This window comes from Lissotriton vulgaris, chromosome 1_1 (genome assembly GCF_964263255.1).
Source record: "Lissotriton vulgaris chromosome 1_1, aLisVul1.2, whole genome shotgun sequence".
NCBI classification, from domain to species: domain Eukaryota; kingdom Metazoa; phylum Chordata; class Amphibia; order Caudata; family Salamandridae; genus Lissotriton; species Lissotriton vulgaris.
This window is the reverse complement of record NC_141685.1, coordinates 1,168,662,192-1,168,674,644: the sequence shown is the minus strand read 5'-3', so window position 1 is coordinate 1,168,674,644 and position 12,453 is coordinate 1,168,662,192. Positions and strand designations below refer to the sequence as shown.

General features: G+C 39.3%; 1 protein-coding gene across 2 annotated transcripts in view; it reads left to right on the top strand.

Annotated features, from left to right (window-relative positions):
* COL2A1 (collagen type II alpha 1 chain) overlaps positions 1-12,453 on the top strand; it is a 126,335-nt gene that overhangs the window by 40,578 nt on the left and 73,304 nt on the right. For both annotated transcript variants that reach the window (XM_086964270.1, XM_086964260.1), the window contains one exon: positions 10,956-11,054. In XM_086964270.1, the coding sequence (XP_086820396.1) occupies positions 10,956-11,054 (99 nt within the window). The remainder of the gene's footprint in view (positions 1-10,955; positions 11,055-12,453) is intronic.

Sequence of the window (12,453 nt, the reverse complement as noted above, 5' to 3'; positions counted from 1 at the left end):
GTGGACAGCCATTAAGAGAATTTGGAAGCATAAGGGAAGTCTGTTGACAGGATGGAGAATATGGTGCTAAAATAATTATTTATAATTATCGCCATCCAAACAGCCCTCAGTCCTCTTATTGGCATGCTTGAGTTGCCTTACCCTAAGCAAGAGCACACAAACATATCCTCTTTAGGTCTTAATTATCTTTTCTATCCGTTGGAGGGGCACAAGGTTAACCCTGTGGCCAAAGGTTTGCATAAGAGTGCCTCCATGGGGCATTTCATCCTTCTGACATTGATACAATGAGTATTAGTGAGGTAGCCATCAGCGAACATGTTATCCACACCAAGAAACAGCTTTGCCTACCCATGAATGCATAACAGAATACTCATGTTTCATACGAGGTGAGCTGAACTGAGTCTCGCCTAGTTGATTTATCTTCTAACTCTGTTCTATGACCAACACATGCAGCTTAGCATGCATACTGTGGATCAATGTGCCCACAAATATAGTTGGATTACGGACCCAGTTATGGATGAATAATTGACTGAAACTTTATGAAAGTCTTCTTAGCAGCTAAAAAAACATTACACAAGTAGTCAGTTACTACGAGGGCTGTCCTGCCTCCCTTGGCGTCTAAGACACACACTAGTATCTTGCACGAATGGCCTGAAAGCCCCCTCTACCTTAATCTAAACACATACACATTATCATTTTCTCATTCACCTTTTTGAGTGTCCAGTTCACTGGGGGATTGCCCGGTGCCCACTACGGCCAGTCCGGCCCTGAATGGGACTGTTGAAAGGGTAGAAAAGGTTGCTACTACCTGGAACACAGTTTTCAATTGGAGTAGAAAAAATGAGAAGGTACATGTTCAAGTGCAAAATTGGGTCTGCCAATAGTGAACTCAAGGCACCTTTCTCAAGATTAAGAAGGGGGATGAGAATGCAGGGAAAGCTACTACTTGTGCTACTTATGCAACAAAGGCCAGGAATGCAGGAAATACGTTAAAATCTACGATGCATTTATTGAAAAATAATTCATAGAATAGGGCTCACAATGCAATGTTTGATCCCAGATTTTTGTTTTTGAAAGTGCCTTTTTTACATTGTTAATACTGGGGGAGATATTGGATCGAAATAGGAACATGATTACAATTTAGATGTTCACATAAATGTGTTAAGCTGCTTCAGTCTATTAAACCATTTCATAGACACACAATTTGTTTAATCTACAGTTGAATGAAATAATGCACTATTTATTCCTACTAAAGTTAACTGTTTTCCCGAATATACATTTCACTTAAAAAGTAAAAAGAAAAAACACATTTAGCTGTTGGATGTGACCATCACAATTTATTAAGTACTAGGTCCTCCCTTATTATGTATTGTCTATTAGATGTCCTCACTGTTAAATGTGTCATAGGATCTCCTTGATGGATAATGGCATTGAGTACGAAATGCCTCTCAGTGCCCATTGCATGCAAGCCCCCATTACTTTTAATTAAATACACGTCTATTGACAACTAGATGGCCTGATTTGTAAAGCATATTAGACATCACTCAGTGCTTAATGTGTATGAGGTGAGGTGGATGTCTGTAGAGGACAAAAAAGCCACCAGTTTCTATTATTTACTAGGTGCTCTCAGAGTAAAGGTGTAAGGACTGTCCTGAAGCTTCAGGTGAAATCAAGGTCTTTGAGTATTCTGCGCTTTCACTCTGCAGCAACTGTCCTCAATATCTACCTGAAAAGTATATTTTAGTAATTTTTCATGATTACTAGGTTCCTTTCAATGTAATACAAGTGGAAGTCATCAGAAAATCCGATATGTGCCCATTAGCTCTCTATGTCCAATATGTACTTGATGCCATCTTTATTGAGTACAAGGCATGTTCTATGTTTATAGAATCCAGGTGCCCTAAATGTTTGAGGACTTGCCCCCATCAATGTTTATTGGATATGAAATACTCTTTGTTGTGTAATGAGTGTGAGATGCTCTCAATATGTTGTGAATGATGATTGGGTTTTGGTTGCCTTCCTAAGTTAGTAAGTATTAGGGGCCTCATTTATGAAGGCCTTGCGCCACTGGTACGTCACTTTTTCCCATTTTAAAAGTGACGCACCAGTGGCGCAAGGCCTTCATAAATAAGGCCCTAGGTTCTCTCGATATGTATCATGAGCAAAGCCCCTCTGCACCACATTTTGAGTATTTGTGTCCTTCTTTATTTGATAAATATGAGGTGCTCTCAATATGTGTTGAATACAAGGGGCCTCATTTATGAAAAGTGACGCATCGCTGCGTGAAAACAGCGATGCGTCACTTTTCACTGCGCCCTCTTGTGACACCAATGATGCGTCATATTTACAGTATGACGCATCATGGCGCAAGGATTTACAGATACGTCAGTATTTCTGACGTTTCTGTATGGCGCAAAAGTGATGCATTGCTGGAGTGTGTCACAAAAGTGACGCAACTCCAGCAATGTGTCCTTTCACATGGGGCAAGCCCCATGTGAAAGGGCTTGCATCAGTCTTACACCTGGTGTGAGACAGGCGTAAGAAATTGATGCATTTGTGTCCTAGAAGTGGCGCAGTGAAATCTTATAGATTTCACTGCGTCACTTCTAGGACCCTTTCTTGCGACAGATCGCCCCCTCTGCATACATTATACCTGGCGAAGGTATAATGTAGTGCAGGGGTTTACAAAGTGACACATCTACCTAGATGCGTCACTTTGTAAATATGGTGCAACAAGGCACATTTTTTACGCTGCTGGTGCATCACAAAAAGTGACGCACCGGCGGCGTAAAAGTGACGCACTGCCTCATAAATGAGGCCCAAGGTACCCATGAATGGTGTGCTAAATGTTTAGGTAGCATAGGTGCTCTCTATTTTCTGACTACGAAACGCCACTGAATGTTTAATGAGAGAATTAGGTTCTCATCAAAGTTTAAGGAGAATAAGTTGCTTGCACGCAGATGAGGGTTGCAAGAGGCTGGTGCGGAAGGGGGGTCTGGAAGTTCAAAGAGATCATTCTGTGAAGCTGGGGTCTCTACAGATCTGCTACTCAGGTTTCCAGCAGTACGGCACAAGGATGAATGGAAGTCATGTTGTTTTTGGCCCCAGGTTAATTTCCTCCACGAGGTCTAGTTTCACGGATCGCCATGGTTACCCGAAAGAGCTGGAATCTGACTAGGAATAGAAAATACAAGGGCTATTGAGAAGAGACAGAAAAATGCAGAACTCTGACCTTGTCCGAACACAAATAATTACACATTTTCAGCAGGGAGGTCTGAAAGCAGATGAAAGGAATACTTTGAAATCTTAACTGCAGTTAAAAGAAAGGCACATTTTTGTGGCAGAGGCACTTGCGGAGACTTGTTTTGAAAAGCCTTTACCCTGGTGCGTGCACAGCTCTATTCATTTTGGCCTTACTTAAAATTCTCAGTAGAAAGATTGTCAGGCATAACATAAATACAGAATTTCTTCAAACGAAAATACATCTATAAACATTCTCAAAGGAAAAGAAGATTACCTATGTCTATCAGTTGCGTGGTCTGAGGCTTTATCAGAATACCTATTTTTAAAAGTCCTATAAATCAGTGAGAATTCAAGCCTTTTTTTTACCGTAGTGAGCGTTATGATATTAAACTGTCAATGCTGCCAATGAAAACAACCGGAACACACACCATTGTATTAATCTATCTGTAGTAAGGAGAAGCACAACTTTATGTTATCTGAACTGATTCATTAACCACGGGGAGAATAGTTCGAAATGTGCTTCCATAGGAATTTGCTTGGAGAACATGTTTAAATGTCATGGAATTCTCAAAGAATTCCAGGGCGATTCTTTCAAAATTACGACAAAAGAACACACAGTTCTGTCAGTTTGTTATCAACTGTTTCTTGCTGACTAGAAAATCGAGTCACTATGAAAGAAATCTCACGATGGCAGAAAAAAACCCTCTGTGAAAAAATGTACTATCATACTACCATACATTTCCTAACTAGTTTCAGAAAAATGCATCCCATCACTGTACCTCAAAATGACAATAATGTGATAGAAAATAACTATTCACTCAGAAACACCCCTTACGTTGTCATCTTTAGTTTTCCAAAACAGCCCGTTGCTCTGGCACAAATCTCTTATCACACCGAAAGAGCACCACGTCACTGTGCCAGGAAAATCAATCACTGTGGCAGATGATCTCGCCAGTCTGCCAAAAAATCCCATATCTGTGCCAGAAATGACCATCAAAGTGCCAGAATATTCTATAACAGTAGATAACAATCCACTGTGGAGACAGAAATTATCATCTTTATGGCAGTTAATTGCACTATTGAGAAAAACATGCCACAATTTGATCAGAATATGCCTTGTTATTTGAGAAAATGTATAATTGTGCCAAACCATACCATTACTTTCCCATGGCTATTGCTAAACTATACCCCCTCCCATGACACACGGGACTCATGCACCCACTCGTAGGAATATTGAGGTAATTGGCAGCCAGAGAGTCGCATGTTAGAGTCCACACCTCTTAATTGAACATATCTACCTAGTTCCATAAGTAAATGCTTGAAAGGTACACAACAGTTTTCCCCAGTGTTTTGCTCCCCTACTTACTCGTTCCGTTCTCCTTCAAGTCCACATATCACCCAGAACTCTCATGACCTCAGGTTCCACCCCTGGACCTGATGTCATGCACAAGCACACAAAATAGGGCTCTCAAGTATCATCCAGTACTACTATTGATCAAATACTACAATTATTTCCATGCGATTCAGACACCCACCTATTTTTGACATACAAAAATTGTTGCAGCGGCCAGGGCGACTGAGTCCAGGCACAGGGCCCGCGGTTCGCTCCCCAGCGCAGGTGCAAGCTCAGCTCACCATCATGTGACTCTCGGCAATGGCTCACTTAATCTCTGCAACAGCGCCCTGAAACCTTTGAGGAGTGATATGTACGCAATGGACACATTATGTATTTACATTCTGAATTAGGTAACTAATTCACCCATGTTCATTCACCTGAAGGATTCAGTGTTCAAACACTAACCTAAATGTGTAAATTCTGTGCGACGGGAACTCAACTGCACCATAGATCAAAACAGAGAGCATATTTTCCAATAAATGCACTTGTAATTTAAGTACATTTTTATACTGTACATCAAGAACAAGCAATACCTGTTTGTTGACTTTGCTGTGCCAGACAATATGTTCATTGTGCCAGTAAATTCTATCAATATGAAAAAAATACGTCACTTTGTCAGAATTTACACCAGCAACGTAGGCCAGTCCCCTAATGCCCACCATGGACATATGCATGTCATGCAATTGAATGCCAGCAAAGTCCAACTCAGCTTTCTATTCTTCGGAGGAAGGACAATTGAGAAATATTATAATTAGTGTTAATGATGCTGGCTAACTGCATTGCTTAGAAATATCAGTAGTGCAGAATGAGAAAATGCTATCACTCTGTCAGAACAACACATAACCATATCAAAAGCAACAATTTTGCAATGACTTTGGTATCTATAACATTCTTCCCCAGCAGGAAAATTTGCTAATTTTTGACAGCTTCTACCTATCTAGAGTGTAGATAAATAAATATTAAAGCATGCAGGGGCAGATTTATAAGCCCCTTGCGCAGCCATTGTGTCACTTTTTTTGACGCAACTGCTGCACAAACAATGCGGCCAATTTTCAATGTGGCACATCTAGAGAGATGCGTCATGTTGTAAAGCCCTGCTTCACATTATGCCTGCGCCATGTATAATGTATGCAGGCTAGGCGTTCCCACACAAGAAGCCAAGTAGAACTGATGCAGTGAAATTTAGAACATTTCACCACGTCACTCCACACCTTCACTGCATCAAAATCCCTAAACCTGCTCAGACCAGGCGTAAGGAATGACGCAGGGCTTTTTGTATGGGACTCACCTATTGCTGTGGCACATTGCTGGAGTTTCGCCACTTTCATGAGCAACTCCAGCGATGCGTCTCTTTTGTGCCAACAGATCCGTCAGTATATCTGACGCATCTGTTAATCCTTGCACCATGGAACACTTTATTGTAAATACAGCACATCCATGGTAGTGCAAGAACTTTGGCACTGGCGCAACGAAACTGGCACATCTAGCAGATGCATCAATTCTTTGTAAATCTGCCCGCAGTGTCTGGTCGAGCATTTGTACTGTTAACTTATGTTACAAAGTACAATTCTCTGTTACAATTATCAGAAATGAAGACAAGTATTTACATTTAGTAAAGAGTGAGAGTTTTGTGTACCTGCTCTTGTTTGTGGTAGCTGGATTTAAACAAACATATGCTATACCTCCCTAGTATTTATTCACTCCGTTCAGATGTTCTAGCACAATGAGCGAGCTTCAGTTTCCTACCAGTAAAGCTTCAAGAAGGGGTGAGAAGGACGTGCCTAATAGACTGGAAGTAATACTTCTTGAATGAAGCCATGGGACTGCCTGGGGTTTCCCAGTGCCTCGTCTGAAGAGCAGAATGACTACCAAGACTTTAGTACAGAAGTAAAAGCAATTACAAATGGGCATTTGTTCTTTGTAAGCAAGGCCTGAATATCAATTCAAGTTTATCTGACTCTTAAGGAACTCTGGTAATTCAAACACTAAAAGTTTGACAGAGTGGTTGAGGATTTCCATAGCATACAGATTCTTCTCTCATTCCAAATTATAAAAGACATTTGTATCCACCCTGGCACTAAATACATTTTACTTTATTGCATGATTTGTTAAAAACCTTTGCAACAGTATATAAAGAGAGAGGTACATTGCTAGGTACTAACTTTGACAGTAACTTAAAAGCATCATTATCTCCTTAGGTACTGGTACATTTGTATCCACCCTGTGATTACCATTATTGAATACATTTTCACTGTAAAGCTATAATGAATTGTAAATTCTGTCTTTTATTGTTATAGTTCACTGGATTATGTCTTTTTATAGAAATAGCTGCAACATTGGTTAATAATCCTCATTTCTTGGGTTTTTATGCCAAAAGAGTAAGAACTTTTCCACACAATTCTGAAAGAATGTCATCTGATCAGCAGTACTTTCCTATCCCATAAGAAAAAGACAAAACTTTTAGAACAAGAGTGTGAATGTAGTTGAACGAATATTTGAAATAGATTTCCGGTGGCGTGAAAGCCTGAGAAATGGAATGAATTCAACATCTGTGTGAATTATGTTCAAGAGATAACATTCTGGTGCTTGTCTAACCAGGTTGTTAATTTGCAATGTTTTATATTATAAATGGGGATTGAGAAAAATGAAGCCTAGGCTTACATGTTTTGAAAAGAGAAGTGCATTCATTGGCAGTCCAAAGCAGAGCATGACAGATCTCAATGATGCCATTATTTTGATTTAGACTTACTACGATTAAAGGAAAATTGAGTTGCTATTGCACATCTTTCATATTTAGCACACATCTGGGAGAAGCATCCATTTCTTAGTATTCCTGCTTTGTAGCAAGTAGTTGCCCAACTAACAGATGGGCAAAAAGCACCATTTTGTTTTGTCTTTTCCTTCTCAACATTAAGGTAAAACTCCATCCACATTTAGTGAGGGAGAGAGGAGTACTACAAACAACAGAACATCTTATATTGTCTCACATACAGGCTACTAAATGTGCTTGAAGGTCTTTGTAGTATCCTGACTCACACAGTAATGTTTTGTGGCTAGAAAAAGGCAAATTTATGCCTACAGGGAGGTGCCCATGTTGATAAAGGCTCTTTGTGTCCATTATAAAAGATTGCGTTTTCTCAAACTAAGCAATATTATATGCTTGACACATTATATGATGGAACAGAGAAGATATGCCTAAATGAATTGAAGATACCATTGGGAGAGGTGATAGCATCTAGCGAAATTATCTTATACATCATTTGTAATATATTGTTTAAAGACAATGCAAAATGTGCATATTGCAATGCATAGGAATTGTAAAAACATTAAAAAAACATGCATTATGTACATTCCAAATGTTATATCAAATCTCTGTGTGCATTTTTTTGTGTCGAACGAACCTAACCACAAGGCAGCAGAGCACTGTACAGGGTCAAAGGCACATGTACAGTTAATAGTGATTGGAAAGGTAGCTGGGTTCTGGGAGAATATTTTGACTGTTTCTGCATAGTGAAGCAATGTTCTTTTCAAGTGGTATATTCAGCTCTTTCCTAAATTGAAGAAGGTTTAAGATGGCCCTAGCGTGAACATGGTTGCTGTTTAACATCCTTTTGTATAGATGGAGAAGGTCAATGACCTTGTTTTATGTTTTTACACCTCATTGCCTCAAGTGATGGTGTCCTGGCTGGGCCGGTCTGATGGTGTCCTGATTGGGGATGTCTGGGAGCCACCAGGGAGATCAGCTTGTTAGCCAGATGTGCAAGGGTGCTGGTTGTGAAGCCTTTTGCAAAGGATGCAGCTGGTTTTGAAGATGGTACAGGCCAGAAAGGAGAGCTAATAGATTTCCACCAGGATGGGGGTGATGAAGTCTGGCATATAGGATGCCACTAAGGACAGCCAGTTCGGATTCTAGAGGCCACGGAGGAGTGGTTTGCCACCATCCAGATGTAAGACTTCAAAGCCCTGAAATCCAGTTCTTACTTCTTTTCTTGGATGAACAGTTTCACTTTCTTTACTAGAAAGAGATAGTACCAGACAGTTTTTGTTCTCATAGCAATGTGTTCCTTTAGGTGAGGTTGGTGTCCAGGATGAGTTCTTCATAAATGTTTATCCTTTGCAAAGACTACACATTATCACTTAGTAAAAACTAGAATATATTTGTTTAGACTTAAAGAAAGTTAAGATTTACTAGAAAGGTAAAGCTGAACTAATCTTTGATAGTGTTCCTATGAAACCTCTGCCTGTTGAATTGACTCCTTACATATCATCTAGTTCTAGTAATGATCTAAAGTGTTTAAACGATTCATAGTTCAGAGAGATGTTGTTTGATTGGAGTACAAGATATTTGACATTCAGGAGGATTCAATATTTTTTGATAGTGGCCTAAAAACAAAATCTAAATTTAGTCACATTTGTCTAATGATAATATAGTTGATCTTTTTCATGATCTGGTGAGGTGCCATTTGGACAGAATTCAGAAAAACAAACCCAATTGTAACTTGACTAATAAAGAAAGATGTTATCTGATCAGTTTAAAAAATGATTTATCAGTTTTTATCTACAAAGTGGATTAAGAAGGGTAAGCTACTGTAACTTTTGTTTTCCAGGCTACAATTCTGAAGCTGTACTATAGTTAGGTGTAGACATGGATCATGTCAATTACCTCCTAAACCTATAAACATGGATGTCTAATGGTACATCTGACAATTAGAAGTCTTACTATTTGGACTCCAACACTCTCAGGATTCCTGTTATCTTTTTTTGCCTAATTTAAAAAGGAAGATCTTTTTCACAACGTTGTCCCTTAATATAATTTATTTGCTCCCTCATTGAAATACTATCTAAATATATTGATACCTGTTTGACATCCATGGTTTAGATCATTGCAGGACCAGCAAAATTCAAGAATCTATCCCAGTGATGATTTCATTATCTACAAAAACTGTCTAATATGTCTTTGAGGCTTCTATAAAGACATTCTCAAGTAGAGATGGCAAGAGTATTTGAGATGAATCCACAATTGTGACAAACAATACACTGAAGTGATTCACTTTACAAAAGAATACATTATTGCACAACTAAGTGATCAGAGACTAATGTGGATCTACTATGTCAAACTACATTGAGTTGGGGGAGATAGAAAAAAGCTATTATAAAGTTAACTCATGTCACACTAATCATCTAAATAGAGTCTTTATTTTTAAAAGATATCAATAGGAAACCTTAACTCTGTCCCAAATCATGCCAAACCATGCATCCAGGATTGGGTAACTCCTTCTACAGAAATTAAAGAGCTCGCATTTGAGATTGGATGATATTAACAAGAAACAATTACATATGGACCTTAAAGTCAATCTTAAAAAAGTCACATTAAAAGAGAATTGTAGGTGTAATTCTGCAAAATCTTCAAATCTCTTACTCCAGGATTTAATTATCATAAATAATGAAATTTGATGAACTCCGTAGCACACGGTCATTTTTTATGTTATCAATGAAAAGAAGTTCGGACATCTGTCTTTAAGATCATTTAACATTTTCCAGTTGAGACAAATAAACCTAGTTTTCTGAGGGTTTTAGTTAGTTGTATTTCTTTTTGAAACCAAAAACCCTTTATCAACATTTGTAAATAAAGGTTAGGCCTTTTAATCAAAAGTAAGATCCAAAATATTTGATTTATTAGTGATAACCTGGTGAAAATATCTTAAATGGTTAAATTTTTTCCTCACTTTCTGCTCCATGTACTGAGCTATCCAAAAGCAATGATCGATCAATAAAGATAAAGTATTTCAATTGTATCAGCAATGCACCTCCTTTTATAAAGTTGTTCAGATTTTTTAAATATGACTATGGTTAAACAGATCAACGCCTCATGTTGGTATCAAACCCACACATCCTTGATTAATACTCCCTTTCATAACAAGGATAAATGGTCAGGTTCTTTCTTTGATGATCCTTTATGTGAATATAGTATTTCAACCACTTCGGCTTGAAAAGGATGTTTCATCTAGTTTCCTACCCTTCATGCTGCAACATTATTTACAATACTGTTGTTTATGTTAACAGCTGTCATATGTGTAGTTAGATGTCAATTTCAATCATTTGACTGATTATGTTTGTAAGGTTGAACAACAGCTTGCATTCTGAAAAAAATAGGCATGTATAGGATTTATATTATGAGACTCCCATGCAATGAAATACACCATGAATACCTACGTCTGTCCATGCATCTTTTGTTTTTATTATAACTGTATGCATTATATAGTGTTCAGGTCTATTGCATTATTTATTTGAAATGTATTTTGTATTTTCCATTTAGGGTGAGGCTGGCCCAACTGGTGCACGTGGACCTGAGGGTCCCCAAGGTTCAAGAGGCGAATCTGGAACTCCGGGGTCTCCCGGTCCTTCTGGGGCTTCCGTAAGTATTTTTAGTCATCAAATATGACATACATTTCTGATCGTCTGGATTGGTCTGCAAAGGACTTTAATATATGTTATCATTATTATTATTATTATTAATAGGGACTTAGAAAGTGCAACTTAACCCGTAGGCATCAAGGCGCTAAAGGATGGTAAAAAGAGAGCTCAAGAACTCAAGAGTCTCCAAGGAAAAAGTTACAGATATGCTTTTTGAAATAGCCAGGTCTTGAGAGCTTTGCGAAACAAGATATGGGAAGAGATCCCCTTAAGCTCACTGGGGAGCGTATTCCAGAGTCTGGGAGCAAGGAAACGAAAGGCCCTCCTACCCCATCTAGCTTTAGATATTCGGGGAATAGCCAGCAGATTTTGACTGGAAGAGCGAAGTGCTCTACCGGGGGTGTAATAGGCCACAAGAGCACGAATGGCTTCAGGCCCAGACTCATTAAGGGCACGATGTGTAAGGCAGAGAGCCTTAAAATTAATCCTCGCCTGCATGGGGAGCCAATGCAGGTTCATTCTAATAGCCGTGCCAGAGGAGCGTTTAGGAGCCCCCACAACAAACCGGGCAGCCCCATTCTGAACAGTCTGAAGGCGCTGGGCCAGACCATTGCCAATGTCCAAATAAAGTGCATTACAATAGTCTAGCCTAGATGCAATAAGCGCAACTACAACCTGTTTGCGTGCATCAGGGGAGAGGTAATGAATAATTTTCCTGAGAATCCTCAGAGCATTGCAACAGGTGGACACAGTCCTGCTGACTTGCTTGTCAAGCGAAAGAGTGGTGTCCAGGATGACCCCAAGATTGTGGGCAAAGAGGGACGGCATGGGGCAGGTACGAGATATGTTGGTATCTACTAACATAATGCAGCCTTTTAGTGTATGATATTCAGCATTTGTCAAGTGGTAGTTGCTAGAGCAGCCAAGAAGGTTTACATAATGTTTGCAGCTCTGCAGCACAGTTCTCATAAGGACACAGAGGGTGTAGGGCTTATTCAATGTCAGCAGATCTGCAGCACTGCAACCTAGCTGTTTTTTACTGCATGGATAGAATCAGTCTTACTAATTGTTAAACATGCACCATGGCTCACATAGAATTGGGAGATCAGACTTGCTTACTGTTTTCAGCACTGCAGCACAGGGCTAATACGCCAGGTGTTGAGAAGTTGTAATACTCAAGTGACTGAAGTATTGTGACTGGGGTCGCAAACAAAGGTGAGGCATTGTCTACCTAAGTAATATTTGCAGCTAGGTAAAGAAGCACAAATATAAGGTGGATTCAGGCCTATTTGATAGCTGCAGAACTGCAGTAGGATCTACTACACCAGACGCTGAGAAATTGTGCTCTGCTCTATCTGCAGCACAGTGGCAGGGTTATCATACCAGATGTTAGGAAGTAA